This window comes from Streptopelia decaocto, assembly GCF_964273445.1.
Source record: "Streptopelia decaocto genome assembly, chromosome: 2".
Classification (NCBI taxonomy): domain Eukaryota; kingdom Metazoa; phylum Chordata; class Aves; order Columbiformes; family Columbidae; genus Streptopelia; species Streptopelia decaocto.
The window spans coordinates 32,289,247-32,299,943 of record NC_138655.1 but is presented as its reverse complement, the minus strand read 5'-3'; the positions used below and the strand labels follow the sequence as shown (position 1 = coordinate 32,299,943).

General features: G+C 37.0%; 1 protein-coding gene across 1 annotated transcript in view; it reads left to right on the top strand.

Moving 5' to 3' along the window:
* The window catches only part of ZFHX4 (zinc finger homeobox 4), a 153,994-nt gene that overhangs the window by 31,581 nt on the left and 111,716 nt on the right, over positions 1 to 10,697 (top strand). The window contains exon 3 of the mRNA XM_082045664.1: positions 1 to 38. This exon is cut by the window's left edge and continues 465 nt beyond it. Within this exon, the coding sequence (XP_081901790.1) occupies positions 1 to 38 (38 nt within the window). The remainder of the gene's footprint in view (positions 39 to 10,697) is intronic.

Genomic DNA, 10,697 nt, shown 5'->3' with positions numbered 1-10,697 from the left:
CCAATCACAGGCACGAGGCAGCCCTGAAACTGTACAAGGTAAGCCAGTGACAGCAATTTCAGTTGGCATCAAGTAGATGAGGAAATTAACTGTTTCAGTGCTAATCGAACAAGACTTTGATTAAACAGCAGAATAAATGTTTATTGAACATGTGTGTAATCGAACAAAAACTATGCAAGCGAGTCAGGGAGGAGCGCTCCCCATGAGTTGTGTTGATTCACCCAGGGGCCTGTTTAGGATGCACTTACTGTGAACACAGGGAACGTAGGGTTTTGGGTTTTTTTTTCCCTCTCCTAATAAACAACTAGAGAGGTTTTACATTCCTCGTAATATTTTCAGACTTTGTCCATTACATTTTGATCAGAAGCTTGATGGAGATTATAGAAAGTGATGATTTTTCCATACCGTGCAGAGGGAAGGAGATCACTTTCTGGCATACATATCTGTTTGCAACCATAATCTGTCACAGCTAAGTTATTTTACATCGGTATTTTCAGTAAGCTCATGCAATATGCCTCATTATTACTAAGGATATTCAAAAGTAAGTGCTGTCATCCTTTTGTATGCCCTTCTTTTCCAAGACAGTAATGATTTTTCACAAACATGAAAGGGTGTGGTATAGATAAATATGTTAGTAGAACTGCAACTATATTTTTATCTTTACTGGAAAAAACTATGTGGATATAATGAATATGTGGGAGTGATGAATACCATTTGTTACACAACTTGTCGTGACTTTTTCCAAACCCTAATTATGGGGTAACTTATTTTCTGCAGTGTGTTTACTGGATTGGCTTGATTGTCTTGGTTCATGTACGAAATATAACACATTTATTTCCAAGATGGATAACTTTGTAACTTATTAAAAACTTCTTTTGTCTGGGGGATATAAAAATTCAGGAAATATTGCAAACCATTAGTCACTGTAACAAGCTCTAAATATGATTAGAAAATCCATTTTGCAAGTGTTATCTATTGATTTATACTAGAAATCTGTGATAACTAAACTACCAGGAGTCATCTGCTGATTACGGCAACTATGCTGGTTTTCTAATCATGTTGAAAATGTGTACACATGGAACAAATACAAAAAAACCATAGCAGACCCCTAGTTTAAGCAAGAATAGCATTTTACTGGTGTTCAACCATGTTCAAATGGTTGTTCTGAGCTAACACAGAGTGCACAGGCAGTAACATGGATTTTCATTTTATAACCTCATAGTTGTAACCTTGGTGGATCTGCTATGGACAAAAATGGCAGTAACACAAGATTGGGCCTATCATATTGTCTGAAAGTGCTGGCTGCTCTGCTAATTTAATACCATATTTTTTTATTATTATTATTTTTTTAAAGATTCAAAGGCTTATTTTTAAAAGTTGCAAAAGAGCTGAGAGTCTAGTTATAGAGCCTGCCTCGGCAGCAAAACTCCCTTCAGAAGTTCCTGCTCCTTGTCGACCATGAATGGTTCCTTGCTCTATCCAGTTATGCTGATTGTGGAGCCACACTCTAAGTCAGGTTTTTCACATTATCTAAGTTAAATATAGCTGGTCCCCATCTCTTTTTTGGAGTATTATTCTGAATTATTTCAATGATCTGTTTTAAAATGCCACCATTCAGAGAGATGCTGCTGCAAACCGTGTCACAGATAGCAATGATAGAATGGGAGACAGGAAGGCAGAGGGCTTTTCGCAGAGGGCTTTTCTCAGATGGCTTCACTGCCAAAGCTTTGGAGACTGTCAAAAATAAGATGCAGTTGATAATTTTTTAAATAAAGCCACAGGCATAACTATGGAGTTGCAAGCTACAAACCATCTACTCAAAACAGCACTGTCTCATCACTCACTCAACCCAATCTCTAGAGAAATCTTGGTCAAATATGTTTGGGTTTGCAGCCTGTCCTGCAAAACCTTTGATTTAGCATACTAAGGGAGTGAGTCTCAACTCTTAGCCCTCATCACAAAAAAGTCCTGCTGCTGAAGCTGCTTCTTTTCCAAATCATGGTTTGTTGGATTGAGTAATTCAGTAGTGTCTAGGTGGTGCAGCTGTAATACATGGCAAATGACCATCGCTAATCTTTTAAATTCAGTCTCTGAATCAGTTAGGGTGAAAGACATCCCAGTGGAGAAGGAATGCATAAGCTCTCAGACACCCTTTCTAAGCTTCACGTTCTACAGAGGACAATTGATAGTGTATTGCTGGTAACCATAGCATTGTAAGTCTCCTGATACACATATTTTTTAAGACCTGTCCCTAGGATTGCTAGTGACAATCTCAGCTTTTTAAGAAGTTTCTGTCCCTCATGACTTCTTAGAGAAGCTTGGAAATTTGAACCCTGCCAGGCTTAACAACTCTCAGAAAGCAGATAGCATGTACACATGCACACTTTCTTTTTATATAATCTCATTTTGAGGTTAATTTGAAGGAGAGGAATGACTTATTAAAAATACCGATTGGGGTATGAGTGTTATTCTTTTTTAAGATTTGGGCTGGCAGTACTAAAATGTGTCCCAAATAACCAAAAGGTTCTAGATGTGTGTGCTTTATAACAGAATGTAATGCCTCTGTACGTCACCCAGAAAACTTTACTTTTAATTATGAGTGTGCATTCAGGCCTCAAGGTGGAAATAAATGAGATTTTGAAAGTCGGTAAAGTTTTCTGCTAGCTGACTTGATAGTTTTGTCAGGTCTTGGTGAAGCTGTTGACACCACAAGAGTTGTAAATTTTTCTCTCTTGATAGATCAGATAAACTTTTAGAGCACCTAAGGAAAAAAAAAACATTAATTTGTATGAATAATAGATATATGCCTTGGGAGCAATATCGAATATTCATGAATTGTGTTTATATTCAAGCAGCTCCTCTAACTCTTTTAAAATTAAGGTGCTGTGAATATGGTTTGGCAATAAAAACTTTAATAGTAAAACCATCTGAAAGCACAGAAAAAAGAATTAGTGTCTTTGTTCCTTTGCTCTGTCAAGTGCCTCAAAGTTTTTTCTTTAGTTGTTTATATTTATTTAAATGTTATTGTTTTGTGAATTTTCTTTTTATAAATGTTACTGCAACAGCTTGATTTCTCTTCCTGTGCTTAACTATAGATGAAATAAAAGGATGTCTTTTCATAACTGTAGCTTTTAAAGCGACCATGAACACCAGAGCTGCTCTTCTGAAGCTGTATAATTTTGGGCACTATTGAAATGTCACTTTTAGATTTCGATTCTAAGTGTGGCAAAGTGAAATCTTTAGCTGTTTTCTAAGTTATTTAGAAAAGAAAAGGACTGATTGCTCCTTAGAGAAGTGCAGTATTCCAATGGTGTTGGTAATATGGCTGCTAAGAGCCAGAACAAAGATGGACTTACCCTGAGTGAACTCCACTTGGGCTAAATGAATTTCCCAAAGATTTACATTTGGAATTGTGAAGCTTGATATTAGCAAATTAAACCACAGAAGAGTTGCAAGCCCTTTGCAGCATCCATCGAGAAGCATTCAGTGACTCCACAAGTAAACAGAGAAAGCCTCTATAGCAACAGAGTGCATTTCCATGCTGCAGGAGGAACTGTTCCGCTTCTGCAGGTTTGGGAAGCTGAGGCAGGACAGTGATCTGTCTCTGTGGAAATAAAGTACATATAGCTGGAACTGCTCTTAAGGAAGCCATTTTGTACCTTAGTCAAACAGCCTTTGATTCAGGAAACTGCATATATAATGTCCTGGCCTCATAAAGTAGTTTCCAAACACTTTGAATGAATAAATGAATAAATAAATAAATAAATACAGGGTAGCCTTTTTGCAAAGGAAACTGGAGTGGCTGAAAAGAAGCTTCAGATAATCAAGTAACTGACCAACAGGATCAATTTCTAAACACAAATAAATATATAATGCTAGTCTATAAAAAACATGATTCAATTAGCTGATAGTAGCTTTAATAGACATTAATATTATATTGGATATTTACTATAGTCTACACCATATACGCAACTATTTAGGAGCTCAGGGAAAGTGACAGGTAGCAGTTAGCAGGGTAATACTCAGCTGTGTGGAAACTACCTTGGTTTTCCCTTCATTGACAAAATATTGATCAATAACACTATTAATGCTATGATCGTCAGTTCAATTTGGATAGATCACTTTACCTCTTGTGTTCTCAAACAGCAAAGATATTACCCAAAAGGAGTGACCTGATTTGAGTTTAACAAGGTTAAAGGTTAAAGGTTAGCTCAAAAGCATCATCTGCCTAGCTGCTTAACTTTAAAATGATCAATTTAATGAAAATCTGTTTTGCAGATGGTGTTTTAATGTCTTTGGCAGAATTTAGGCAGCTTTAACATTAGACGTATGCTAGTAAAAATTATTTCTTTATTTGACCAGAACAACACCTTTTCTTTTATGTTTTAAGGTAAAAGGCATGTGGGATATGGTATTTTGGAAAAAGACCCAGGAGCAGAAAGTGTTGATGATCTTTCCATACGGGCTCAAAACCAGAATACCTCTGTGTCTATTGCTAACGATGGCTGAAGAAACAAACAAAGCTGTATTCATTTTTTTACCATAATGTTTTACTTTGAACCCATAAAAAGAATTTCAGTCAGAACTGTCCTTGAAAAGGTTTGTCTTCTTTGCCTAGCGTGGAATGCAACAGCATTAACATTTTTAACCTGGCAGAGCAAGCTGATTGTCTCTTTCAGACTTTGTGTTTGCAGATCAGCAGTATTCCTTTTCCTACTCACAAGCTGAGTAGTAATTGTGTTACTTAGCTGTAGATACCATAAATAATAAGGCAAATTAGTCAATCTAAATGGTAAGTTTTATCTGATGGAAGTTATCTGAATAAACAAAGAATTAGATCCTCAGGAGTGTAAAGCAGAGCTTTGTGTTTATGTCTTCTGAGAATCTGGCCCTCACAATTTTTGCCAAGATAATTAAGTTTCAGCACAAGCACGTCTTTCTGTTTTCAGATGTATGCAATTCAATAGGAATTTCTTGGGCTGCTAATGCAATGCTATTATATGTTAGCTTTGTAATTACCTAGGACTCTATCCCTTTGCTGAAATGCATTGTAATATTACATACACAAGCATAACTTGCATGTAGCGGTCATGAAAGTAGTGCCCTTTGTTTCATATTGACCTTCCAACTTATTTAAATAAGAGTTTACAATGAGCCTTTATTTTGTCCACAAATGATCATAAACAGCTTTCTAAAGAGCCCAATAAAATGAGATAATCACAAATGTATAACATCACATATTGAAAGGGTGGAAGAACAAATGGGGCTTTTACTATATTTTATAGGATGGATTTATAGTCTGTCCTTGGGTCACTTAGGGCTAAGAATTTTCACGGTCAGCTGGTTGGTCCTGCTAGCTAGCATCCTCTGCAGGAAATGCAAATACCGTGCAGCACCTGCTCTTCAGCTGGGCTTGTGCACTGCTGTTTTAAAGCGAGGTGTCCACTTCTCTGCTGGTTCAAAGTCAAAAGCTTAATTAGACTAGCTTTTTCTCTGCATCTGTCATCAGTGAAGCAGAATAGTCTGTCTGGATTCCATAATGCTGTTTGCATATTTGGATTTTAAATCAGCCAGGGATATTGAATGCTTTGCTCATCTTTATCATGTGCAAGAGGCACAAGTGGGATTTAGTCCTTAGGTAACTTTTAGTGTAACAGTTCCCCAAGGAACACTGCTTGGGTTTTTCTCATTATCCTTGTTCTGGATGAAAGGATCGTTGTTAGGAATTAACAACTGAGTTGGGGGGTGTGAAGTATATGCATATGGGGGCAAATGGACTAACAACCCCTATCACTTTGTTTGCTTTACTCTCTTTGGCATGAAATGTTGAAACTTGATCACTCCAGAATTAACACAAAGTCACATTCTTTTCATTTCAATTGTCCTGCACTAACTTTTTAATTTAAAATGAAATATCCTAGATATGTGCCAGTCCAATTATTGAACTGTCATTGTCCCAGTATGATGGTAAAAGAGGTCAGGAGATTGTGCAGCATTGATTTGCATAAAAATCATTGTGGAAAGGAAATTGGAATATGTCTGCACATCTGAGGAGCCAAAACATGATTTGCTTAATCTTATTTTCATTCTTGTTGTTTGTATTGGTGAAGAAAGCTGTTTCCAGTGATAAACAAGAGTTATTCCAATTTGCTGCTAAACATAAACCTCACAATAGAGGATATTTCAATTTTTATAGTACTTTCAGGTTTATGTTCATTTAAGGTTTTAAATGTTTTATGAAATTTAATTTCCACTGCACATTTTAGTTACTGTAATTCAGATTATGCTGTTGTGCTTACATGTATAAAGAGAAACGAATGTTCAAAGAACACATTGCATAGTCAGCTACACATAGCTATACATAATATATATGCCTACTGTATATACTTACACTCTATAGACAAGTACATTTATTAGAAACACCCAAACAAGTTGTAAGCTAGCAGAATAGTAATTTCAAATGTATTCCTTTTAAATTTTAAATTTAAAAAATAATAGTAGAGAAATAATTTTCACATTATATTTAATGTATTTGATATTCAGATGTCATCTGTCTCTCAGATAATTCTACATAATGGTCCTTATTAAAAAAAAAAAAAAAGGCATGCATTGTATTCAGTTTATGGTACACTGTTAAAGCAGAAAGGTATTCTCAAATCATGGCTTAGCGAAACCCCATGTTCTTCCACTGAAATGCTGTCCAGGATCATAGTCTGAGCCTTGTCCTGGGTGAGGATGTGTAACACTACTCTTTGAAAGGAGGCTGTACCAAACTATTTGGACATGACTTGCAATGTGCAGCCTGCCCAGTAGAACACAAGCTCTTGGAAAGCAGGAAGAGTGAGCAAGGAGGAGAGCAAAAGCAGCATAAAGAGGTTCAGCTTCATTTATTTGGTATGTTCAACACACAAAATGGCTGTATAACAGCTGTTTTTTGTGCCTGGAGTTCTTTCATTCTGACATTAAAAGAAATATGTAATTATTTCTGACTGAGATTTAAAGTAGATATACAGTGTATAGTGAATGTAAGAATATTATGTCAGTGTGAGTACATGTGTATATGTGCATAAATAGATTGCAGTCATAGATTTAGCAGCCACTCCCTCCCAGCCTTTCAACATAGATTTTCTTGTTACCCTTAGGAGATTTTAGCTGATATTATGCAACTCGCTACAGGTGTCTTCTCTAAAATTTGTAATTACAGCTTACCACACTCTCCCAGGTGAGATTATTCTCCACTCTCTTCAACGTATTTAAGAACAAGCATTAAAAAAGAAAAGGACTAAGACATGACATGAAGGTTGTATTTTGACATGCATATGTGTACTTAGCTTTATTATTGCTTTTGAGAAGTGATTTGGGAATAAAACCCTAGAGAGCTATATGCAGAACTCCCCTTTTTTTAAATTTTCCTTTTGGGTACCACTGGAGCAAAGCTTCAGTCAAACTTTGTAAAGAAGGGTAGCGAAGAGGCTGGTGTGAAATGCTGAGCCACACCAGTTCTGCTGATTTTAGCAAGAATTGGGAACAATGCAGGAGATATTTTATTGGATAAGCTTCCATGTGTATGTTAGTGGGCAAAATACAATACAGTACAACAGGAAATAGGTAGTAATTACATTAAATGTGGGTAGGTTTTTTATGTTGATAAAACATAAGTTACAAGTGGTAGCTTGTAATATTTTTTGATCCTGGTGGTCTGCGTGTAAGGCTGGTGTACTTTGTACGAGCAGATTGTGCATACTGATCAACATCCTCACGCTGATGTTTAAAGAAGGTGAAGCTCTGCTAGGCACCACAAGACCTTCCTTTTGTGGACATCTGTGAGGGAGGATGTCATGGAAATGACCCCCTTGGTCTGCAGCAGAAGGTGCAAGCCCTGCAGTTCTCAAGCAGACAGATACACAGTATTGTGCACGGTAGCCTCAGGGGAAACTGTATGTGCTACTCTCCCTGTGGGAGGGAAGGCATTAAGATAATCTCTAGCTTTTAAAGGCAGGAGGCATTGAAGGAAACAAAAATTGAGCAAAGGTAGTCTTTGAATGATGAAGTGTGCAGATTCCCATGCCTAGGGCATCCTACTGCTGTAACAATGACAAAACCAGAAAAAATAACATGGTTTTGTCACATATGAAGAGTATGAGCAATACTCCTTGCTTATATGCGTGAATAGGAACCTGCATATTGCTAATGGAAGCCATGAATGGTAATATACTAATCTTATTCCAAGAGTGGATATTTGACTACATTAGGTGCCTAACAAAAAAAATCTTTTTTTTTTTTTTTCTATTTAAAACTGTTACCCTAGAGTGATAATCAAACCATTCTGTTACCATGATCCACATGTCTAACATCCATGAGTGTATAACTACTGGTTTATTGCTGGATTGTGTGCAGGCAACCCAGCATAGAGGGACAGTATTCAGAAGCCTGCCCAAAGAAGAGTGTTTATTTGTAATCTCTGTTCTCCTGTGTAAACTCTCCCAAAGAACATATGCGGCTTCCTTGCACTGCTCCTGGAGAGAGAGCCACCTCTGCCCATAAAAGCAGCACAGAATTTACTGTTTGTATTCAAACTTTTTGTAGAAAAATAGGTTACTCTTATTCAGAAAAGGTTCAAGATCAATCATGTTGTGGTGACTCAGTTTAAACAAAGGCTTACAGTGGAAACTCTTACCAGAACTCTAACAGGCAATTCCAATGGTCTCTATCATCTCATTCTAAAGTTGTTCGACACACATAGAATTTTTGCATTGAGGTCTTAAACTTCTGATTTGGCCTACAGCAGTCCTTGGCTGGGGGGGGTAGGGGAGGTCGTCTCCAAACGTCTTTATTAAGAAGGAAGATGTTTCCCATGGGAAATCCTGGAAAGATGCAACTGGCTCACGTATCATACCAGGTATGACTGATGTTAACTTTATGCTAAATTCAAAACTCTGAGTACTAATGGCAAAAGAGAAGGAAGGGTACTTCTTCTTAGTCATAGAATCACAGAATTATAACATCCAGAGTTGAAAGGGACCCATAAGGATCACGGAGTCCAGCTCCCTGTTCTGTGCTGGACTACCTAAAACCAAACCACATGATTAAGAGCACGCCTTGAACAGGCTCAGCACTGTGACCACTTCTCTGGGGAGCCTGTTCTAGTGACTGACCACACTCTCAGTGAAGAACCTTTTCTTAATGTCCAATCCGAACTTTCCCTGACGTAGCTTCATACCATTCAAAGAACAATGTTCCCATTTTCCATGTAACCTAGACAAAAACTTGCTCTTTGGGAAACAGATTGGGGCAAAAATACTAATGTTTTCTAATTGAATAAATACTTTGTGAATGACCAGAAGCTTCGTATTTTTACAGCTGGAACAATGAAACAAATCTAAGGAGGATCTTGGTGTTCTTGCTCTTTGTGTCTGCTAGTGATGAGAGCATGGAAAAAGGCTTACTTTACTCCTGAAATGAGACAGCTTTTAGTATCTAGATGTTACTATTTTGGAAACACCCTTTGGCATTTGCAGATATGCACTCAGCTAATGAATGACTGGAAATTAGGAAGAATGAAGCTAGTGGAAAAAACGAGGCCAAACTGCAAGTGTTTCTGAAAACCTTATGTCCTTATTTGTCCAGGAACTTCTGTGACTCAAAATCTTTGACCTAAGAGGAAGTCAGGACCCTGCTGGGATATATCAGAGCAGAATCTTCTGAAGTCGGCTCTCTGATGACAAAGATCACATACCACAAAAAAAAAAAAAAAAAAAAAAAAAAAAAAAAAAAAAAAAAAAAAAAAGAAGTTTAAGATTAATTTTACCGAATTTGTGGCCTAGAGTCATTGAACAGATTAAAAAACACTAGTGTATTTGTCCTTAGGATTAACCCTGTTGCAGATGAATTTCCGAAATAGGAATTGTACCTAAGTTGTGGATAACCTTTGTCAGTTTTTGACTTGCTAAGGTAGTCTCCTAAGTTATGAAGAACTGGATAAACTGTCAGTGTGCTCTGTCTTCCTGTTCCTATGTCCACTGGTATTTCTTGTAGCATGTCAGGCTTCAGCAGTTTATTCACGATACTTGAATTTCTGTGGCTTATAGAACTAAAGGGGTGAAAAATCTTTGGATGTAGTCATTAGGACTCCTGATGGGTATTTTTGAGAATGAGTAAATCCTTTCTCAGTTAGACACTTTGTCTCTTTGAATTTTTTGTTTGTTTGTTTCTTGGAAAACAAAGATAGGTTTGTGGGACCACTTGTGACTCAACATATTCCAGGTAGGATTTAGATCCAGAAGTCTTTCTAGGGTATTTCTTTTCTTTCATGAGTTCACTGAACAGCTCAAATTCTTTGGCCTCAGCGTCCTCAAAAGTATCAAATAGATTATAAGGTTTACCTAAAGCATTTTGGGGTATACAAAGGACAAGAGCTATGCTGGTTTTGAAGAGATGTATGAATGTAATTTTTTTTATGATAAGGAAAAGACTTGAGCTGGTAATCAATAAAAGGAGAACTCTGAAATCTCATGTTACAGAGTTCAAGCCTGTATCTCAGTTCCCTCAGCTTTTGTGTTCTGCAGATACAAAGGTTTTGTGCCTCAATGTTCACAACAGGAACTAAACAAATATCTCTCTTTTACTTCTGGTTGTTGTTTGTCCTAATAGATTTAGAAAGTAATCTCAGTACTGTCTGGATTTAGGAAACAGCGTGG